Source organism: Seriola dumerili, unplaced genomic scaffold (assembly GCF_002260705.1).
Source record: "Seriola dumerili isolate Sdu_G_001 unplaced genomic scaffold, Sdu_1.0 BDQW01000312.1, whole genome shotgun sequence".
Lineage (NCBI taxonomy): Eukaryota > Metazoa > Chordata > Actinopteri > Carangiformes > Carangidae > Seriola > Seriola dumerili.
Window position 1 is genome coordinate 1,302,354 of NW_019174567.1, and position 18,468 is coordinate 1,320,821.

At 47.8% G+C, this 18,468-nt stretch overlaps 1 protein-coding gene across 1 annotated transcript; it reads left to right on the forward strand.

Annotated features, from left to right (window-relative positions):
* Nucleotides 1-2,884: 2,884 nt before the first annotated feature.
* Nucleotides 2,885-17,260, forward strand: LOC111231704 (centrosomal protein of 170 kDa protein B-like). The gene is made up of 19 exons (XM_022758923.1): nucleotides 2,885-2,989; nucleotides 3,234-3,323; nucleotides 3,595-3,673; nucleotides 3,803-3,861; nucleotides 4,120-4,231; nucleotides 4,554-4,655; nucleotides 4,885-5,391; nucleotides 6,583-6,815; nucleotides 6,855-7,682; nucleotides 8,179-8,355; nucleotides 8,530-8,647; nucleotides 9,058-10,788; nucleotides 12,388-12,631; nucleotides 12,715-12,871; nucleotides 14,491-14,664; nucleotides 15,737-15,825; nucleotides 16,066-16,159; nucleotides 16,249-16,300; nucleotides 17,064-17,260. Exons 1-19 carry the CDS (start codon nucleotides 2,885-2,887, stop codon nucleotides 17,258-17,260), a joined length of 5,148 nt encoding a protein of 1,715 aa, XP_022614644.1.
* The last annotated feature ends 1,208 nt before the right edge of the window (nucleotides 17,261-18,468 follow it).

An 18,468-nucleotide genomic window follows, 5' to 3' on the forward strand; every position in this document is an offset into this window, starting at 1 on the left:
CATACCAGTAATCCATTCAAGTTCAAAGCCTCCCGTCCTCCCGGTGTGAGAACACATTAAAACAGTTTGTTTCGAAGGTTTCAGAGGATTCAGAGCTCTGGAAGAGTTTCATGTGTTTCATGTTGTTAACGCTCAGAGCTGGAGTCAGATGTTGTGTGTTGCCACAGGAGAGATGTTTAACACTGAGTTTTACTAAAATGTCAGTGAGATGTTTCCTTCCTGTTTGAACAGAAATCGTCCCTTCACAATAAAACCAGCTGCTGTTTGTTCTGTAACAGAAAAGTAGTATTGCATCTGAAGAGTGTGTGTGTGTGTGTGTGTGTGTGTGTGTGTGTGTGTGTGCGCGCGCGCTCCTAATGACCACTTCCTGTGTAACTGTATATAATCAGTGTTAATGTCGGTGTTTAAGCTGCTCCTTAATCCTCTGTTTATCCTAACGGTCGTTGTCCTGACAACCTGGACTCACTGCAGCAACAGTAACTACCACGGTGGAAATACAGGTAGAGACAGCGCCCTCCAGTGTCTCATTCATTAAAGACACGTGAACAGTGAAACAACATCTCACAGTTTAGAGAACCAACAGAAGGAACTTCAGGGTGGAACATCTCTGCACCACTTCAAACAGAACCCCTGACCCCTCATTATCATTATTATTATTATTATTATTATTGTTGTTGTTATTGTTGTTGTCATCATTGATCGTTTCAACGGTGCTGCTCTATGTAAACAGTGAGGTGACGTCATCCCAAACCGGAGCCTCCCCTCCTGATGAGACCGTGAGCTCACATGACAGGATGAAATATGAGATAGGTTATTATTAATAACAACATGGATTATTGTGTGTGTGAGTGTATGTGTGTGTGTGTGTGTGTGTGAGAGAGAGAGAGAGAGTGACGGTGAACCTGCAGCAGGTTGATTTGATGATCAGCTGAAGATTCGTTAATTTACCGACACCGGAAATCAGCATGCCTTCACAATAAGAGTGCACAGTGAGAGGAGACCGGGCTGGTTGAAACACATAGTAGCTGAGTGTTGACTTATTCTGTTTCCACGTGCTCCTCACCGGTCTGAAGACACTGGTCCAGACCTGTTCCAGACTCAGACTGTTTTTCAGTCTAGGCTGGATGACGGACCAGGACCCTAGGGGCCAAAAGGCTTCATGTCCACAGTAGCCTCACCCCCACCAGGAACCAGTTTCCCGCCACCTCTCTGGTCTCGCGGTTTATTAGGAACAGAACATTGTCAGATGTGCAGTGATTCAGACATCTGGGACCAGTCAGATTTTATCCTGAGGCTTTTATTTTGAAGGCTCCGGTGGCACTCTTCCTGTGTCGTGGTCGTTAACGCGGTGCGTCTTGACGCAGCGGGTGGCAGCTGGTGCGTCAGGAGGAGACGGTCAGAGAGAGATGCCATAGCAGCATCACCGGGAGGATTTCATCTAGTCTTGGTCCGATACGGTCTGAACCCGTCCGGACCGGCTCCGCTCCGCTCCGGGACGCCTCTCATGCTTTGTCCGCCTCGCAGCGCGTCAGTCCGGGTTTTAATCGGCGGAGAACAGCGGCGGAGCGGCGGCAGCATCTGGAGCAGAGGTAAGAGCTGCAGGAGGGGGAGGGGGGCAGGGCGTGGAGGAGGGGAGCGGGACCGGTCTGTCCGTCTGTCCGTCTGTCCGTCTGTCTGTCTGTCTGTTTGTCTGTCTTCTCCGTTACCGGAGCCTCTCCGCGGCTTCAGGGCGGAGAGGCTCCTCTTGTCCGGCCTGCAGCCGCGGATGAGGCGCTGAGGCCCGGCGGGATATCTCTGACGAGCCGCTACACTTCATCCAGCATCCTGTGTGTGTGCGTGTGTGTCATGGGTGTGGCTCGGTTCAGGTGAGCTGGGCTGAAGCATTTTATTGATGGTGATGGTGATGATGATGATGTCATAGAGGTGAACAGGTTGACCCGCCCCAAGGACACGTGCAGGGACAGCAGTCAGGTAAAAGAGGCTGCAGTCATCGGTCACGTGACGTGATCCGTCATCAGTGACCTGTCTCACCTGTGTCTCTGCTGTGTGTCCATCAGGACAGAAAACAGGAAACATCGAGAGGATAAAACTGAAATAATTAAAAAACAGAGCTGCAGTTACAGATGATATTAATTTAACCTGCTGATTATTATTGATTAGAAACACCTGTCACTGCGTCTCCATGGAGACTGAGTCACTGAACTCCTCAATTAACAAAATAATTCCTGATTGATTGTCTGTGCATCCACTGATCTGCAGTTTTACAGTTTTACTTTCTGCCTAACAACTGAAACCTGAAATTAATCCACAAATCTGAGTCCAAGTCCAGGTCCAAGTCCAGGTCCAAGTCCAGGTCCAGGTCCAGGTCCAGATCAGACTAGATTAAAACCAGCAGGTTAAAAGCAGGACTGAAGCTAATAATTATTTTCATCATTGATTAATCAGTAAATTATTGTCTCTGAATCATTTGCTCAATAAAATGTCTGTTACAGAAAAGTTGAAGTCTTCAAAGATCTTTTATTTTCTGATCAACAATGTAAAATCAATAAAATGATCAATTATCCATCAATAGGACCGAGGACAGTAAATCTTCACTGCTGAGAAGCTGTTTGGTTTTTTCCTTTAAAAAATGATAGAAACTATTTAATGAGTATCAAAATACTTCATGATCTGTCAATCAATAATTGATCAGTTGCTGCAGCTCTTCAGTTAAAGGAAGAAGAGCTGAGTCAGGAAGAGGATAGTTCATAGTGAACAGATCATAGTAAAAAGTTAATGGTGAAGAGTTCCTGGTGCACAGGATCATTGATTGTGTTCTTCCCTCACTCTCTGTCTGGCCTCCATTTCCCAGGATGCTCTGTGGTTTCCCAGCAGGTCTGTTAAGATGAGTGTGACATCATGGTTCCTGGTGAGCAGCTCAGGCACTCGACACCGCCTCCCAAAAGAGATGATCTTTGTGGGCCGAGAGGACTGTGAGCTCATGCTGCAGGTGAGACGTCTGTAGACAGGTGAGCTGGTCTGTAGACAGCATTTTCACATTAAGAGTCTGGAGTTTGAATGTGTGTTTCCTTTTATTTTTTGGACCCTGAAGATGAAAAAAATATATTTCATGTTTGATTCTTGTTCAGTTTTCTCCTGAACTGTTTTTTGTAAATTAAATATTTGTATGAATCTTAATGTTTTAAAGTGTTTCTGATGATGACATCTGCTCTGGTTCTCCTCTGTGTCCTCAGTCCCGCAGCGTGGACAAACAACATGCTGTCATCAACTACAACCCAACTACTGATGAACACCTGGTCAAAGACCTGGGCAGCCTGAACGGGGTGAGACAGGAACTGCTATACAACAAACAAACAACCCGACATAACAAACAAACAACATGACACAACAAAGTGACAAACACCACCACACAAACATGTCAACATGTCAACAGTCATGGTTTTGACTTTAAAAAAAATCATAATTCTTTAGTTTGTTTTTATTCTTTTTCTAGAACGCCTGGGCTTTCGTGCATTTTAGCTTCAGTTAAAACGAATGAATGAACCTGACATTTACGTTGTTGTTGTTGTTGTTGTTGTTTTCATTGTTCTTCAGACGTTTGTGAACGACCTGAGGATTCCTGATCAGACCTACATCACCCTCAAACTGTCGGACATCATCCGCTTTGGATACGATATCCTTCTGTGTGTGTGTGTGTGTGTGTGTGTGTGTGTGTGTGTGTGTGTGTGTGTGTGTGTGTGTGTGTTACTGTAGTGGCGTGTGTTTTCGATGATGTCACTGTTGTTCTTAACCTTCTCTCCACATTCTCATGTCTACGTTCTGGAGAAGAGTCAACACAAAGTCCCAGAGGAAGCGCTGAAGGTCAGTGTGTGTGTGTGTGTGTGTGTGTCTAATGTTAAAGCTGTGGTCAGCAGTGATTGGCTGTGGTACTTGTGACATCATCACCACTTCTCTTCAGCAGCCAGAAGGAAACAACAACACTGTAAGAGCTGTAACCATAGCAACGCGACCTGTCACTGAGATAATGCTACTTTTTTATGAGGGTAAAAAAACACCACGAAGATGTATGTGTGTGTGTGTGTGTGTGTGTGTGTGTGTGTGTGTGTGTGTGTGTTGCAGCATGAGAAGTACAGCAGTCAGCTGCAGATGAGCCTGAAGGTTTCAGAGAAGAAGACAGAGCTGGAAGATCGAAGCAGAGCGGAGAAGAGTCAGAGCAAGAGCCTGACACAAGGTACTACAAATATTACTGCAAATACTACAAAAAATACAACAAATATTACTACAAATAATACTACCAATAAAGCAACAAGCAGAGAGGTATGTAACTGTCGCCCCCTGCAGGTCAGTTTGATTCCTAACCAAAAAATAATACTTTAAACATGGTCATACGTTTATTTTGACAGGTTGAGGTTTCCTGTGCGAGGTTACTGTGGGACGTTGTGAGGTCTCTGTTCAAAGCTGTTTGTCATGAGAAGATGAATGAACTTTGTGTTTGTGTCTCTGATGCTGATTTGAAGTAAAATGGAGGCTGATCATGTGACACTGTGTTCCAGAGGCTCCGGTGTGTCGGCCCACTCCTCTGTATGGTCAGCCGTCCTGGTGGGGAGAGGAGGATTATGGGAGTAAAGTTCAGACCAGCGATGAGCCACATCCAGGTAAAAAAACAAAAATGTGACGAGCTCGTTAAAGTTGAGATTATATGATCATAATATTCAAACAGCCCGAGTGACGTCAGATGGGAAGTTCAATATTTAGATTCTTGTTTTGTGTTGATCATTTACTGACAGCTCTTATTTTGAAGTAATAAAACCATTACATGATATAATGACCTCTCATTGGTCCAGACCATGTGTACATCCATCACTAATGTCTGTGTTTCCTCAGACGGTCACAAAGACGCTCCGTCTGTGGACCCGGACTTTCCCGGATCCGTGTCAGACCCCCAACCAAAGACCATCTTCCCCTCATACCACCGTGAACCCAGCTACTTTGAGATCCCCACCAAGGACTTCCAGCACCCCAAAACCTCGGGGACGGAGCTCCACGAGATCCCCACCAAGGACACTGACACCGCCCCGACTCCGCCCACCTCGACCCCGCCCGTTGTTCAGAGCCACGCCTCCTTCACCATCGAGTTTGACGACTGCATGCCCGGTAAGATCAAGATCAAAGATCACGTCACCAAGTTCTCCACCCGCCAGAGGAAACAGCAGCAGGCTCCACCATCTAAGACGACCATCACGGCCACACCTGCAGAGGTGATGTCGGCAGAGAGCAAGGTGGCTGATTGGCTGGTGCACAGTGATGTCAGCATGATGAGGAGACGTCCGACGTGTGAAGACGTTTACAGCACCAAGAGCGACCTTGCCATGAACATCAAGACCCTCAAAGGTCAGAGTCCACTTAGTGTCAGCATCACGCTGCAGACATAACCCAGGTCCACTTAGGTTCACTTAGGTCTAGTCTGGTGTCTGTTGGTTCTGGGACCTCATGATGGAGTCTGTCTGTCCACAGGTTTGGTTCTGACAGATGAGTCCTGCCCCTAACTCGTCAAGTACCGACATTTGGTCAGGACCCGTTAGATGTCCAGTGTTCTCTGCTGTAGAACTGCAGTACAGTCAGCTGACGGGTTCTGGTTTAGATGCTCAACAGGTCACAAAACACCTTAAGTTAAGACTTTCCTTAAAGTCTGAGTTAAGGTTTCCTTAAAATAAAAACCCGAAACAACACTTAAGTGATCTCTTGAAGGTTTCCTTAAAATTTAAGGTTTTCTCCTTGCTTAGTCTTATACTTAAGGAGTCACTCAAAGTCACTTAAACCGTTGCGAAAAAGACCTTAGAAAACAAAGTAAGAAAAGAAACTAAACTGTAACATGACCAAGTTTATGATGATGTTCTGCGACCAGGAGACACCCTTAACGACGCAGTAGAATTTAATTGCTGCAAAATCTCTTTCACTGCTGAAAATAACTTAATGTTTTTCCTTAACAAAGGAAACCTTTTAAGAGTTTCTGTGCAACACCCTTAAGTAACTCCCCCAGCTAAGGACAAATTAAACCTTAAGGGTCAGAAAGGGTCCTGACCCAGCGTTTGTGACGAGTTGGGGATGAGAACCTGTGGGAACCACAGGCACCTTATCTCAACTCCACTGGGACACACTTAGATGTTTCTAATCCTCAGAGGATGAACCTTAGCCCCGCTCTCCTCCGTCATCAGGTCAAAACATTCAGTCAGATTTCTATCACAGTTTCTGATCTCGTTCCTGCTCTCCACAAGATGAACCCTTTAGATCTGAATGACTCCATGATGTTTCCTCTAGTGCCCCCGTCAGGACAAACTTATGTTCAGCTCCACTCCTGGTAGAAACACATTTATCATGGACTTCAGTCAGATTGAGTTACTGGTTCGAAGCAGCTGTAAAACTGGTCGTCAGCTGTCACTAAATTTAAATCGGGGTGGAGTTGAAAGCTGAAGACTGGTCTGTTGATTCTCAGTGGGATCATCAGGTCTGATGATGATGCCTGTTGTTCATATCAAACATATTGATAACATATTGATCAATGGTTGTATCTCTTGTTGTCAGGTCACCATCATGAGGATGGAACCCAGAGTGACTCCGAGGACCCGGTTCTTAAAGGGAGGAGTAAATCCCACCACTCAGTCCACTCTCACCACTCCATCCAATCAGAGCAGTCAGAGGCGTCCCAGCAGACCGTCCAGTCAGGTCAATCTGTCCACTGTCAGCCACCTGCCCCGACACAGAAACTCCACCAGCCGCTGCAGTACTCTCCGCCCAGACCAGCCCCACCCTCACCTGTGGCCCCTGAGCGGCCCCTGTCCCAGAGCCCTCCTCAGGCTCCATCTCCCACTATAGAGACGCCCAAGCAGGGGCCCCCGGAGCACCTCACCCAGCAGGCCTTCATCATCGAGTTCTTCGACGACAACCCGCGTAAAAAGCGTTCACAGTCCTTCACCCACAACCCCGCCCATGCTGACTCGTACTCAGCCCTGAAGGCCAAGCTGGAGCGGCGGAAAGGCGGCGAGAGGCCGGCGTCCGTGCACGGCCACATCCCTCCCACCCAGCAGGTGACGGTCCCTCTGAAAGGACAGAGCCACGGTGGACCCCAGAGATCAAGCTCTCTGAAGAGGGAGAAGACAGAGGGGGAGGCGGCCTCGTTAAGTTCCTCCTCTCGCTCGTCCTCGGGCATCATCATCAGGCCCTTCGGCAGCGTCGGGAAGAAGTCCAAACTCGCCCAGGAGTTTGCAGCTGAATTCCTGAAGGATTCGAGTCAACAGGATTCCTCCCCAACCAGGGACAAGATGTCACCTCCACCAATGTCTGCGCCACCGGTGATGGTGTCGCCTGCTCATGCAAGGATTCCTTCCCCACAAGAACCCCCAGCACTGTCTTCAGTCTCCTACCCATCCTCACCCTTACAGCCTCCAGCAATCTCAAAGTCCTCCATCCCCACCAATGCCGGACAGACCTCCTCTCCGGCCCACTCCTCTGGACCTCACTCGTCCTCCATGCTGCCTCTGGGCGTCCGAGCAGGAGACATGAAAGGTTCCCAGAGGACGGTGAGGAATGAGGAGGACGACAGTCTGAGTGACGCCGGGACCTACACCATTGAGACGGAGTCGCAGGACAAAGAGGTGGAGGAGGCTCGCAACATGATCGATCAGGTGAACTCACGGTGACCCTAAAGACCCTGAGTGGTTTTAGTGAAGTAACATTCATGGTTCCCACAGTTGGTGGAGAAAATCTATGTGTAAAACTTCCTGGGTCATTAAAAACTGGCCCAGGTTGGTTTGACATCAGATGGTTTATTTAAAAAATGAGGAAACCTTTAGTTCTTGTTACTGCTGCTGCTGGTGAACGAACAACCACGTACAGAGTTAGATATAAAGCTATAGTGTTATCAAGTGTGTTGCCCACACCCCCCATCCCCCACCCACCACCACCATCACCACCTTCCCCAAGCTGGGCGGTCCACAGTAACATTGATCTAAACACAGATCCTGGACCCTCAGAACTGCCGCGGTCTTCATGTGAGACGTGTTGATATAAACATAATATTTTAATTTGCTTTAGAGATGCATGAAACCTTTTGTCCTTCTTGCTCCTTCCTGTTGCCGTGGTCCTGCCCCCCCTCCTCATGCATGCCCTGTGCTCTGACAGGTGTTTGGTGTCCTCGACTCTCCAGAGTACAGTGGTGTGAACACAGGAGTCTATAGACCTGTAATAAATGATGGCAAGGATGAGCAAGCTAACCTGCCTAGTGATGGTAGCACTGTGGACCCGTTGCATGGCTTTATCCCAGCTGCTATCAGCGGCCCCCCAACAGGCCCCATACAGGTAAAAACCACCGGAAAACTGAACCAGAACCTGGAAAAACATCTGTGTAGCATGTTCTGATCCCAGTGCATGCAGACTGGTGTTCCCTCAGTTTCTCCTGTTACATGTCCTGTTGGACTATGGTTCAACATTTCTATTGTCTGGTAATGTTGTTCATCACCTTCTGCTTCCCAGGTTCCAGCTGCTCATGCAGCAGGTCTGGAAGGACCCAAGTGGGTTTCCCGTTGGGCCAGTCTGGCAGACAGCTATGCTGAATCTGGTTCCACTCCACCTCAAGGGGAATGTCTAGAAGGTGCTGTGAAACTTCTGTTTGAGCCTTTTGTTAGAAAACAACATGAATGTGATCAGTGAAGGGATGAGTATCATACCTTAGACTATTGACCTGTTTTAACCTGAGATCTGTACCTGGATCATGATCTGCTGTTACCCCAAGGTAATGAGAAGTGTTCTTGTCGTCTCAGTTTTTCCTGCACTGTGGTTGGACCTCCAGATATGGTCTGGCAGATCCAGTACTATAATATTAAAAATACATTCTCAGATTGCTGACCTGGTCTCAACAGAGAGCAGATCATGTGGACTGATCGTAGGTTGAGGGTAGAAAAATCAAGCGTCAGAACCTGAAGTGTTCATTATAGAAAAACAAATAGACAGTAGAACACACTGATCTGAAAAGTTGAGCAATGTGACTAATTGTTTTTGTAGATTTGCGCTTCATGAGCCGCTCGATGGGAAGTTACAGTTACGACAACTCTGAGTCCGAGTCCAGCCACAGCTCCAGGACGAGACGGCTGCTGCCCCAGGTGCCTCCAGACAAGCTGGATAGTGTCGCCCCGAGTATCCTGATTCGCCATGAATCTTACCAAAGCCAGGAACCTCTGGACAGAGTCTCTGGTCCTCCACGCCCACAGGATTCCACCCAGCGCCTTTCTGTTCAGGATGACGTGGACCCAGACAGCCTGAGTGATGCCAGCCGCTCAGATGATGGACCTGTTTTAGAGAAAACAAAGACGAATCAGGCCAGGACCGGAGCCATGTCACCAGGTGTCCCTGGTTCTCAGTTTAAAGGTCAGGAGAAGGTGTCTCCATCCACCAAATCCACCTCCTTCTACATCGGTTCTGAAGACCATCCAGGCAAATCTGACCAGGCTCAAAGCCTGTTACAGCCTGAGAGGACACAAGAACCCCCGGCAAAAACTCCGCCTACCACAGTCTTGATCCGACACCTGAGTGGACATGAACCCAGGAGGACAGGTGTGAAACCCAACAGCTCCGCTCCAAACCTCCAAGCACAGGACAAGGACTCTGTCCCAACTAAAGATGGCTGCATGTCATCGTTTGTCCGGCAGGAGAGCTTCACCAAAGACCAGCCCAGTGACACTGTCCAGATGAAGAAACTTCCCCACATCTCCAGCCACCCGTCCATCAGAGACCTGGAGCAGAGGAGGGAGAACATCCAAGACACGCAGTCCTTCCTTCAGGAGGCCGAGGGAACTCTGTCCTCTCTGGATACCAAGTTCCCCTCGTCTGGTTCAGGTCGCAGCTCTAAGAAAGGGGGCTCCTCCAGCCACGTGGACGACTCCCTATCTGGAGAGTCAGATGTGGACACAGCAAGCACTGTGAGCCAAGTGAGTAGCAAAAATGCTCCAGTGAGCTCTGCCTCTAAAAAGCGTCCCACAATCAGCAGCCTTCAGAAGGAGAAGTCCTCCTCCAGCCCGTCCATCCAAGAGAAAGGACGGCAGCTCACCGCCCGCGAACGGCTGTCTGAGAAACGCCGAAGCCAGGCGACTGCTGATACATCAAGTAAGGCAGAGGCAGCGAAGCGCTTCCAGATGCGCCGCAGCGCAGGGAACCGTGGTTCTCTGGATCTGTCTGAGGGCCAGCAGGGTTCTGGTCCACACTGGACTGAAACTACATCATCTGACCATGAAACTTCCCGTCCATCCAGCCGCGGCAAGAAACTGATCACCCCCCTTCAGAAAGAAGACAACGGAAAGATGCCCAAGACAGCGACTCAGCAGGTCCTGACACGTTCCAACAGTCTGTCAGCACCACGGCCAACCCGAGCATCCATGCTTCGTCGAGCACGACTGGGCGAGGCCTCAGACAATGAAGGTGCTGAGACTGACCGGGCATCCCAGAATTCTGACAATATCACTACACCGGCCAAAGTGTCCGCCGAGGGGAAGAAGCTGTCCAGGCTGGATATTTTAGCGATGCCAAGGAAGAGGACCGGCTCCTTCACAGCTCCCAGTGACAACGAGACATCCTCCACAGGTCGGTCCGGGTTTTCCAATCGGAACTCCGAGTCCGTTGCCACCACCAGGAAGACATCGGTGGGCGACGCCCGGCAGGCAGCTAGCAAAGGGGGCGGAGCTTCGGGGAAGCAACCACTGACCCGTACCCGGTCCAGTGGAGCCAAGTACCCCAGCACTGGTGAGTCCTGACTATTTGTGTTTTCATGAATACATAATCCTGTTGTGGTTACCAGATTGTCTGCGTATTGAGGATTTGAACCTCCTCAACATCTGGACCAAGTAAGTTGTGATGATCTCAGATGAGGAATAGAGGTCAACTCTGCTGCTACCCAGTCTGGTCTCAAGGTCTCCTTGTTGAATCGTGTGCTCTTGTGCATTTCTACGAGGATTTGCTGCATGTTTTAACTGACTGGTCATTTTTAACCACAGAACTGTAACATTTCAAACTCGCACAAAGACAAAGATACTCTGGTCTGATCACTGTCCTTTTGATTTAGTGATGCAGATTTTAAAATTAACAAACTTGATGATGATGAGGTTGAGGTAAATGTTCAGGCTCAGTACTGTGTCACTTCACTCGTATCAGTCCATGTCATTGCTGATAACTTTAAGTTATAAGTTTGGGTGCACACACCAACATGATACTGCATCACACACCTGCAGCATTGTGGGTTAATGTGGACCAACTCATTGGGATTCATCACTGTCGTTTCCCAGCTGATCAGAGAGGAGCTACTCCTGAGATCAGCTGATCCAGGTTCATGTAGCTCGACGACCTCTCTTGTCATTGTGTGTCAGACGATACGACTGTGACGTCACCGATTTCCTATACAGAAATGTAATGGGGATATATACATATATAAATCCTCTGAATATATGGAGATATAAGTTATATAACATATATGAAATACACAGTAAAATTTGTATTAATCTCAGACTTTTGGACGATTATAATATCTACATATATTAACAGGCTGTGGGTGGATATATATTTATGTAACATCTGTCTACATTATAAACATACATACATAAATGCATATATTTCTACAGGCTAGATATATATGTCAATATAGGTATATACAATATAGGTTCTAACAGGTTTCATATATAATTTTTAAATATATGTTGTATAAAATAAAAATTTATATTTCATATTTGGAAATTCAATATATGTAAATATATTCAATTTTTGTGTTTTGGGTGGACTGAACCTTTTTCTACAAAACCTTTTTCCTTTGAACAAAAGAAGCCAAAGTTAAAAGTTAGATCTTAGCAGAAGCAGAAAACTGATCAGACTGATACTCACTGCTGTGACATGTTACCACGGTAACAGCTCAACAGCTGATTGGAGTTTTAAACACAGGAGAGATTCACTGAGACCTTCAGGACTTGTTCTGGTATTCTGTAGGAAACATCTGGTCCCATGGAGTCTGCTGGTGTTGCCACGGAAACACACAGCATCAGGTTCTCTCGTCTCAGTCATGTCTGGAATCAGGACGTGACTGTGCCTCGGTGTGTAAATCCATATCCTGACAAATTCCAAGTAATATCAGGAGGTGGTGCATTCATTGTAGTAAAGTCTCAGCAGCTGTTGCTATGGAGGCATGGCAACAGAGTGTGAAGCTCTCTGATTGGATGTCTCTCGCAGCAGTGCTTTCTGGGAATAGTAGTTGACCTCTCTGAACTTGTTTTGCAGTCTGATGTTCTTCAGCTCAGTGTCTCGTTGTTTGTCCTGATGATTGACCAGCTGGTGAAATAATACATTACGTATTTTCAGGTTCCCGTCGCAGACAGAAGGGCTCAGACTTCTCCTCTTCCTCGGAGGAAGAATATGAAACCACTGCCGGTACTCCTAAAGCCAAACGCTCCTCCCATCCCTCCACCTCCACACAGACTCCCCGCGGCCACCGGACGGCTGCTGCTAGATCCAAATCTGTGTCCCTGGAGACGGAGGAGGATGAAGACCAGAACGAGGTTGACCCCTACCAGAACTGGTCCACGCACAGCGCAGAGATCGCCAAGTAAAAAGATGATGAGACATGTAGAATCAAAACTGAGAGCAGGTCAGTCAAACCTCCATGTTGACCTCTGTGTGTGTTTCCAGGCTCAGTCAGGACCTGGCCAAAGACCTGGCCATCCTGGCCAAGGAAATCCACGACGTCGCCGGGGATGGAGACTCGCTGAGCTCCAGCATGGGCACCACCACCTCACCCAGCTCTCTGCCCAACACGCCGGCCTCCACCATCTCCGCCAGGGAGGAGGTGGGCCACGAACCGCCAAACATCCCCCATCTCACCACACCCACGACACATACCACAGCCTGTAAAACTGGGAGCACACTACATGATCACCAGATGTCAGTGTACCAATGATCTGTTGATTTAAATGTGGGATAGTCAATGGTTGTTACCTTGTTGTTCCAGTGTGTTCCCAGTTTAAATGAGAAACAGTTTCTATAGTTGTGTCTCTGTCGGTTCTTCAGACTGAGCCGAGAGCAAACGTCCTGTTTGACCTTCAGGTTGATTGACAGGAACCTTCATCATGCTTTGGATTCTCATGATTCATTTTTCTGTCCTGCTGCACAGACGCCATCTTACCCATACTTACGTGGGGTTCGACCATCTCAGGTGTCTAACTCTGACTCATCACAACTCCTGCACTGTGGTTCTCCTCCACCACCATCCCACCCCTCCCATCGCTGATCCTAACACTCACCTCTCACTGGTGTTGGATTGTTGTGAAGCACATTAGATCTTTGTCTGATTGAGTGGTCTGGTACGGAAGACCGTTAACAACACAACCACTGAGTCGGCACAAAACAAGTTTCAACGGGGGTCAACTGCTGGTTGTCAGGTGATGAACAGGTGGACCAACATAAGAACCAACATTAGAACCAGGTGGACCAACATTACAACCAAGTGGACCAACATCAGAACCTGCCCTCAGTGCTTTTAAGGTTTGTTGGTTTGACTGACTGGTATTTGTCTGAAAGGACCAGGAATTAAATGCTGCTTCAGACAGGTGCACCAGAACCCAGCCCGACCTGAACCTGCCTTAGCTCTATTCGACTGTACCTGACCAATGTCAACCCAAACTAAATCTATTGAACTTTACCTGACACAACCTTCCTGACGAGCTCTCTTCTATTTTACCTGAATGGACTGGACCTGACCCAGTTTAACCCCGCCCCACTCTGCTCAACTCTCCCCTGCATGTCCTGACCCAGTTCGATCCTAGACGACCCTCTACCTGATGTAAATGGACTTATACTTATATAGCACTTTTCTAGTCTTACTGACCACTCAAAGCACTTAACAATACTTGCCACATTCACCCATTCACTCACACATTCATACACTGATGGAACAACAATCAGGGGCAAAGTGCAGTATCTTACTCTGACCTGCAGACTGGAGGAGCCGGGGATCGAACCACTGACCTAATTAGTGGACGACCCGCCCTACCTCCTGAGCCACAGCCACCCCAAACCCTAACCCTACCTGATCCAGCTCTAACCTGCTCTACTGAACTCTACCCGACCTTTACCTTTCAGACTTGTGCCTGGTCCTGAGATCTGGATTGTCAGACTGGTTTGTTCTGTGCCCACTCAGTGGTTTTGTTGTTAACACTTCCATTAATGAACTAGTTTTACTGTTTGTGGGACAGTTCATGGAGCTGTAGCTGGTGACCAGTAGGATCCTCCTGCACTCCCACGTCTCCCTGATGTTTATTTGCTGTATCCCAGCAGAACTAAAATTCACTGCATACACTGTTGGCCTCCACCATCGCAGCTGCATGTTGACTTGGTGCATGTGTTCACGGAGCACCACCATCACCGGCCAGCGGCTTGCTGGTCTGATAACCAATATTCAGAGGTCAGATCACCAGAGCCAGACTCCCTCTGCTCTCTTTCCAGCTGGTCCAACATATCCCCGAGGCCAGTTTAAACTACCAGAAGGTTCCTCCAGGTTCTGCTGCCGTCTCGGACCTGGACGCAAACATGAATGAGCCGGAGCCCGGTTCTAAGCAGCGCCGTCCGTGGAACCGCGAAGAGGTCACTGTCTAAACCCACTGAGGCTACGTTCACACTGCAGCTCAGTATGACGTTTAATGTGACAAAGGATATTTTGTGAACAGACTTAGATTCTGAACCATTTATTCAATACTTTATCTGTAAATCTCTGAAACTACGACAAGTTTCAATCTTCAAACTGTCTGTTTCACTGAATAACAGATTATTACTTAGGCGTCCCACTGATCTTTTGAGGGTCGCAGGGCGGTGGAGCCAATCCCAGCTGACATTGGGTGAGAGGCGGGTACACCTGGATCACAGGGCTGACACTTAGAGACAAACAACCAGTCACACCTATGGCCAGTTAATCTGCAGGTCTTTGGACTGTGGGAGGAAGCTGGAGAACCCAGAGGGAACCCACAAATGGAGAACCCAGAGGGAACCCGCATAGACAGAGGGGAACAGAAGGGTGACAGTTTAAGAATTATTTAACATTATTACATCACTATTATTATTATCATTACTCAGTAATCAATAATCATTTTAGCATCTTACTTGATCCGCTGCAGTAATACATACCCTGACATTTAGAATGCTAGCTCAATGATGTGCAAGTGTTAGCATGTTCCCAGCTGGCTAGTGTTAGCATGTTCCCAGCGGGCTAGTGTTACCATGTTCCCAGCGGGCTAGTGTTAGCATGTTCCCAGCTGGCTAGTGTTAGCATGTTCCCAGCGGGCTAGTGTTAGCATGTTCCCAGCTGGCTAGTGTTAGCATGTTCCCAGCGGGCTAGCTTGTCTCCAGTCAGTTTCCCAGTGACTGTTTCATTGAACTTCATCAGAGACTGAAGCCATGATTCAAACATCTGTGTCTGTGCTGACTTAGCCATACTTAGGCCCCGCCCTTCACCAGGTAAAAGGAACAACAATAAAACAAATAAAAGTTCTGCACCTGAAAACCTGCAGCGTGAACGTAGCCACAGATCTATGAAAGTTGACTTCACTGCAGCTGTTGCAGTTAGTTTTGGTGTGCTGGGAAACAGGAAGTGATGGTGTCAGTGTTGATGTGATGTCACAGACCTCTGAGGTCATCACGCCCCCTCCTCTGTCTTGTTCAGGTGATTCTGGATAACCTGATGCTGAATCCGGTGTCTCAGCTGTCTCAGGCCATCCGGGAGAACACGGAGCAGCTGGCTGAGAAAATGAAGTAAGGAGACCCTTGATGACTCTGTGGTGTTTCTGTTCATCGTCAATAATCAGGACAAAATTATTTCAGTTGAGGCTCATTCAGCTCAACAAAGCTAATGTGTCAGCACCAGGTACAGGTTTCTTTGGGTCAGTTCGTGTGTGGGTCCGGTTGCTCCGGGTTCAGGTCTGTATCAGACACTGTTTGGACCCGTTACAGCTGCCATGTTCCATCTTCATGCTAACCTCATGTTTCTCTCAGGGTTCTGTTCCAGAACAAGGCCGAGGTCTGGGAGGAGATTGAGGCAAAGATCAACGCTGAGAACGAAGTCCCCATCCTGAAAACCTCGAACAAGGTTCCTCTCGGACTCAGCAATTGTTCTTAGTAACTCTCAGTTTTCATGTGAGCGCTGCTGGAACCTTCTGTTCTATGTTTGTGTCGCAGGAAATTACCTCCATTTTGAAAGAGCTGAGGAGAGTCCAGAGGCAACTGGAAGGTAACAGCAGATTTCATCCTGCTAGTGTTAATGAACACGTCCTGAAACATGTGTGATTGGACAGTTACCATAAAAACAGCACAACACGATAAAACATCCAATCCCAGGTATTTGTAGAGAGGCCCACTCTTTTCCTCTTTTCTTTTCCTGAGCCAGTGACAGGTGCACAGGATTTGTTTTCAGCATTTCAATAAAGTTTTAATATTTTCTGTGTGAAACAAGCAGACTACAGACAATATGGTGCAGAACAGTAATTAACGTGATTTGCAGGGAGGTCGAAGGGTGAAGAACTCACCTACAGTCTGTTTGCTCTGGTCCGATTCAGGTGATGAGGTTGTAAACTTGTAGATTCGGTTTGTTTTCACACAGAGAAAAATTCATGTGAACCAAAATGCATCATTACAAACCAGGTGAGGACGTTCCCTCCCTCTGATTGGTTAGATTGTCTGGAGCAGGAAAGTAAACGCAGGAAGAAGGTGAGTTCTCCTGCTGGTGGGTCGGATCCAGATCAGAACACCTTCAAATTAAGAGACTTTGATTTAAACCTGTTCTGTGGGAGAAACCCAAACCACCCAAACCACCGAACAGCTGCAACAGAGCGACCAGAGACAGATCCACAGTGGGGCTAGGCGAGGCTAACCGTTTCCCCTTGCTTCCAGTCTTTGTGCTAAGCTAGGCTAATCACTTCTGGGATGTGTTGTTTTATAAAATCTGAAACTTCACTAGAGGTGGGTTGATAATTGTCCTCTTGTTCTTGCCATAGTAATAAACACTATCGTGGAGCCTGGTGGGAGTCTTCAGACTGCAGCCGTTGGGACGTCGTCTCTGGGTCAGACGCGACCGTCCTCGAGGGAGAAGAAACCCACCTCCAAACCCCGTGGCGCCCCCCCAGCCTCCAACGCCAATGAAAGCACCAAACGACCACCTCGTGGACCCGACGGGGGCCACTACATGGCCTGAGCAGGCCAACGTAGCACCTCTGGATAGTGACTGTGCATCCACACCCTCAGCTGCCTCTTTGATGATCCACTTTCTGTAGCCCCTGGAGAGGCGAAGTTCTGCAGACGTAGTCTAGATCAGCTGGCAGCCATGTTAGGAGATGTAGCTGAACACAGACGTCAACTTATTGTGTTGTTAGCTTGAATGTGGCAACAGAAGTAATTTGTCTTCGGCCTCGACTCATCAGCTGACGATTGTCGTTGGGTTGTAGCTCCTGGAGAAGGTATGAACATGAGCTGTGTCCATTTTCAGGAGGCCACCTCCTACAGAGTCCACAAAGACCAAGTCTCAGACAAACATGGTCCATCCTGCTTCTAGTCGGAGGACTCCAGGTCCGACATCTGAGGTGGGGGGAGGAGGCCACTGAGTCTTCACACTGTAAAATGATAAAGGATGATTTCAGTCAGACAGGGTTCAGTCGTGGGTCAGTCGATGTCTGATCTGTTCTCGTGGTGAATCAGCTGACCACGAACCTGCAGCTCACTGTTTCACTGATTTCTTAGTCTTTTTATATTTTATAATCGTTCCCGCTCTTTTCTATCCTATCACACATTAGCTGTGTCCCAGTTCAGGGACCCTTTCCTTCAAAGGATGTGGTCTACGAAGGCATGGCCTCCAAACAGGATTTCCTGTTCAACCTCAGCTGCTGTTTTATTTGTGGAGTCTTCTTCTCTTTTTGAAGAATGACTCGTCACTGCTGTGCAATGAATCTTGGGATAGGTTGGACCATGTAACAAAGGAGACTCTGAACTGAGACACAGCTGATGTCTCTGTCTCTGCTTTGTGTCAATAACCACAACATTTACAACAACTTGCAAACCTTTGTGTCAAGTTTTATTGTGGTCTTAGAGACGAGGATCATGTCCTCCACTGTCCTCACCTGGTGAAGACCTAAACATCTGGATCACCTGTTGTCCCCAAACCCCTGACAGGTGTTCTACTTGCGTCCTATAGAAAATGAACACGGTTGAACTTCACCCTCAGACTGACTGACCTCGTGTCTTTGTGGACAATGTCCTCTGAAGGAGACGGCCTCAGAATGGGACACAGGTTAGCTGCAGAGATTGACTGATGAAACCTTCATGTCGTCTTGGTGGAGTCTATCACCTGGACACATTGTGCAGGTCTTGATTTTGACCAGTGTGGTGTTTAATTAGTCTTAAAACTAA

What these genes read in the sequence shown, in the direction of transcription:
- LOC111231704 (XM_022758923.1), top strand. Translation starts at nt 2,885, where the DNA reads ATGAGTGTGACATCATGGTTCCTGGTGAGCAGCTCAGGCACTCGACAC. An exon ending in GAGCAAGAGCCTGACACAAG is followed by an intron (nt 4,232 to 4,553) that starts GTACTACAAATA and finishes ACTGTGTTCCAG; the next exon opens with AGGCTCCGGTGTGTCGGCCC. An exon ending in CCATCTCCGCCAGGGAGGAG is followed by an intron (nt 12,872 to 14,490) that starts GTGGGCCACGAA and finishes TTCAGAGGTCAG; the next exon opens with ATCACCAGAGCCAGACTCCC.